Here is a 1,764-nt window from a genome sequence, read left to right as displayed (position 1 = left end):
AATGAGAAACTTCAAAAACATTTATAAGGGGAACCACAAATAATAATTGATGATTCTATCAATATTTATGACCCAGGACATTGGCCAACAATAGATATAAAAGTACAAGATTTATTAGTTGAAAGAGGCTCAATTAGAGAAAATTTCCTCTTGATCAAGACTTTAAACATTTTTCTATGTTCTATTATTACCGAGAATTATCAAATAGAAAAAAATATGATAAAAAATGGTTAATTTATTCGAAAGATGTTAATAAATTATTATTTTTTGCATTGAAACCTAATAAAATTCAATTAGCTAATGAAGGAAGTAAAGATTAGAAGAACCTTAGTAGAATATTAAAAAGTCATGAAACATCAAGTGAGCATATTACTAACATGAATGCTTGGGTTGAGTTAGATAAAAGATTATTAGAAAATAAGACAATTGACAAAAGTGTTCAAGAAGAATGTAATAGAGAAAAAGAACATTGGAAAAACAAATTAGTAAGGATTATTGTCGTTGTTAAGACTCTTGCAAAAAATAATCTAGCATTTTGTAGACTTAATGAGAAGATAATCAAGAAAATAATAGAAATTTTTTAAGTTTAATTGAAATGATAGCAGAATTTGATCCAACAATGAAAGAACATATGAGGCGTATTAAAAATAATGAAATACAAAATCATTGTCTTGGATATAACATACAAAATGAATTGATATTATTGTTAGCTAATATTGTTAAAAATATTATTATTTCAAAAATTAAAGAAGCAAAATATTTTTCAATACTACTTGATTGTACACCCGATGCGAGACATCAAGAACACATGACACTTATTTTAAGATATGTTGTTGTTTCCACTATTCCAATTTAGATTTTTTAGATGTTGATGACACATCTATACAGTCTTTTTAATGAACTAATAAATGATTAAATGGTCTTTAACTTAATATTAATGATGTAAGAGGATAAGGTTATGATAATGGACCCAATATAAAGGGAAAACATCAAGGTGTGCAAAAAAAATATTAGTTTTAAATCCTAGGGCATTTTACACACCATGTGGTTGTCACAATCTTAACTTAATATTTAGTGATATGGGTAATTCTTGTCCTAAAGTTATGTATTTTTTTAGAATTATACAATGTATTTTTTGCTTATTTTCTTCTTCTACAAAATGATAAAAAAAATTAAAAGACACTCTTCCATTACTAAGTCTTAAACCATTGCCCACAACATGATGGGAAAGTCGGGTTGAAAGTGTTAAAGCAATAGTGTACCAAACACCATTCATAAGAGATGCATTATTTAAATTATCAAAAATTAGTGAAGATGCTAAAATAAGAAGGGAAGCAAAATGTTTTGCTATACATGACATAAAAAATTTTGAATTCTTATTAGGGATGATTATTTGGTATGATATGTTGTTTGTCGTTAATACAATTAGTAAAAATTTACAATATAAAGATATGCATATTGATGTTGCCATAAGTCAATTAGAAGGCCTTCTTAAATTTTTTAAAATTTTTAGAGAAAATGGATTTGAACTGTCTTTAACTCGTGCCAAAGAGATTGCAAGTAACATGAAGATAGAGCCTATTTTTCGTGTAAAACGTAAATTTTTTAGGAAAAACCATTTTGATAAAATTGTTAGTGATAAATCTATGCAATCAACAGAAGAATCTTTTAGAATTAATTATTTTATATTTATTGTTGATCAAGTCATCGCCTCTATTAACATTAGATTTGAACAATTTCACAAATATCAAGATTATTTTGGTT

The 1,764-nt window shown here is 26.0% G+C and overlaps 1 protein-coding gene across 1 annotated transcript; it reads left to right on the top strand.

Moving 5' to 3' along the window:
* The first annotated feature begins 377 nt into the window (after positions 1-377).
* On the top strand, positions 378-897 carry LOC149846165 (General transcription factor 2-related zinc finger protein). The gene is given in 3 exon segments (XM_089990554.1): positions 378-555; positions 558-748; positions 868-897. Coding segments are annotated over 3 exon segments (399 nt in total).
* Positions 898-1,764: the final 867 nt, after the last annotated feature.

The sequence above is a fragment of the Nuphar pumila genome, chromosome 2 (assembly GCF_984573655.1).
Source record: "Nuphar pumila chromosome 2, dmNupPumi1.hap1.1, whole genome shotgun sequence".
Taxonomy (NCBI): domain Eukaryota; kingdom Viridiplantae; phylum Streptophyta; class Magnoliopsida; order Nymphaeales; family Nymphaeaceae; genus Nuphar; species Nuphar pumila.
The sequence above is the reverse complement of the archived record's forward strand: the minus strand, read 5'-3'. Positions and strand labels throughout refer to the sequence as shown.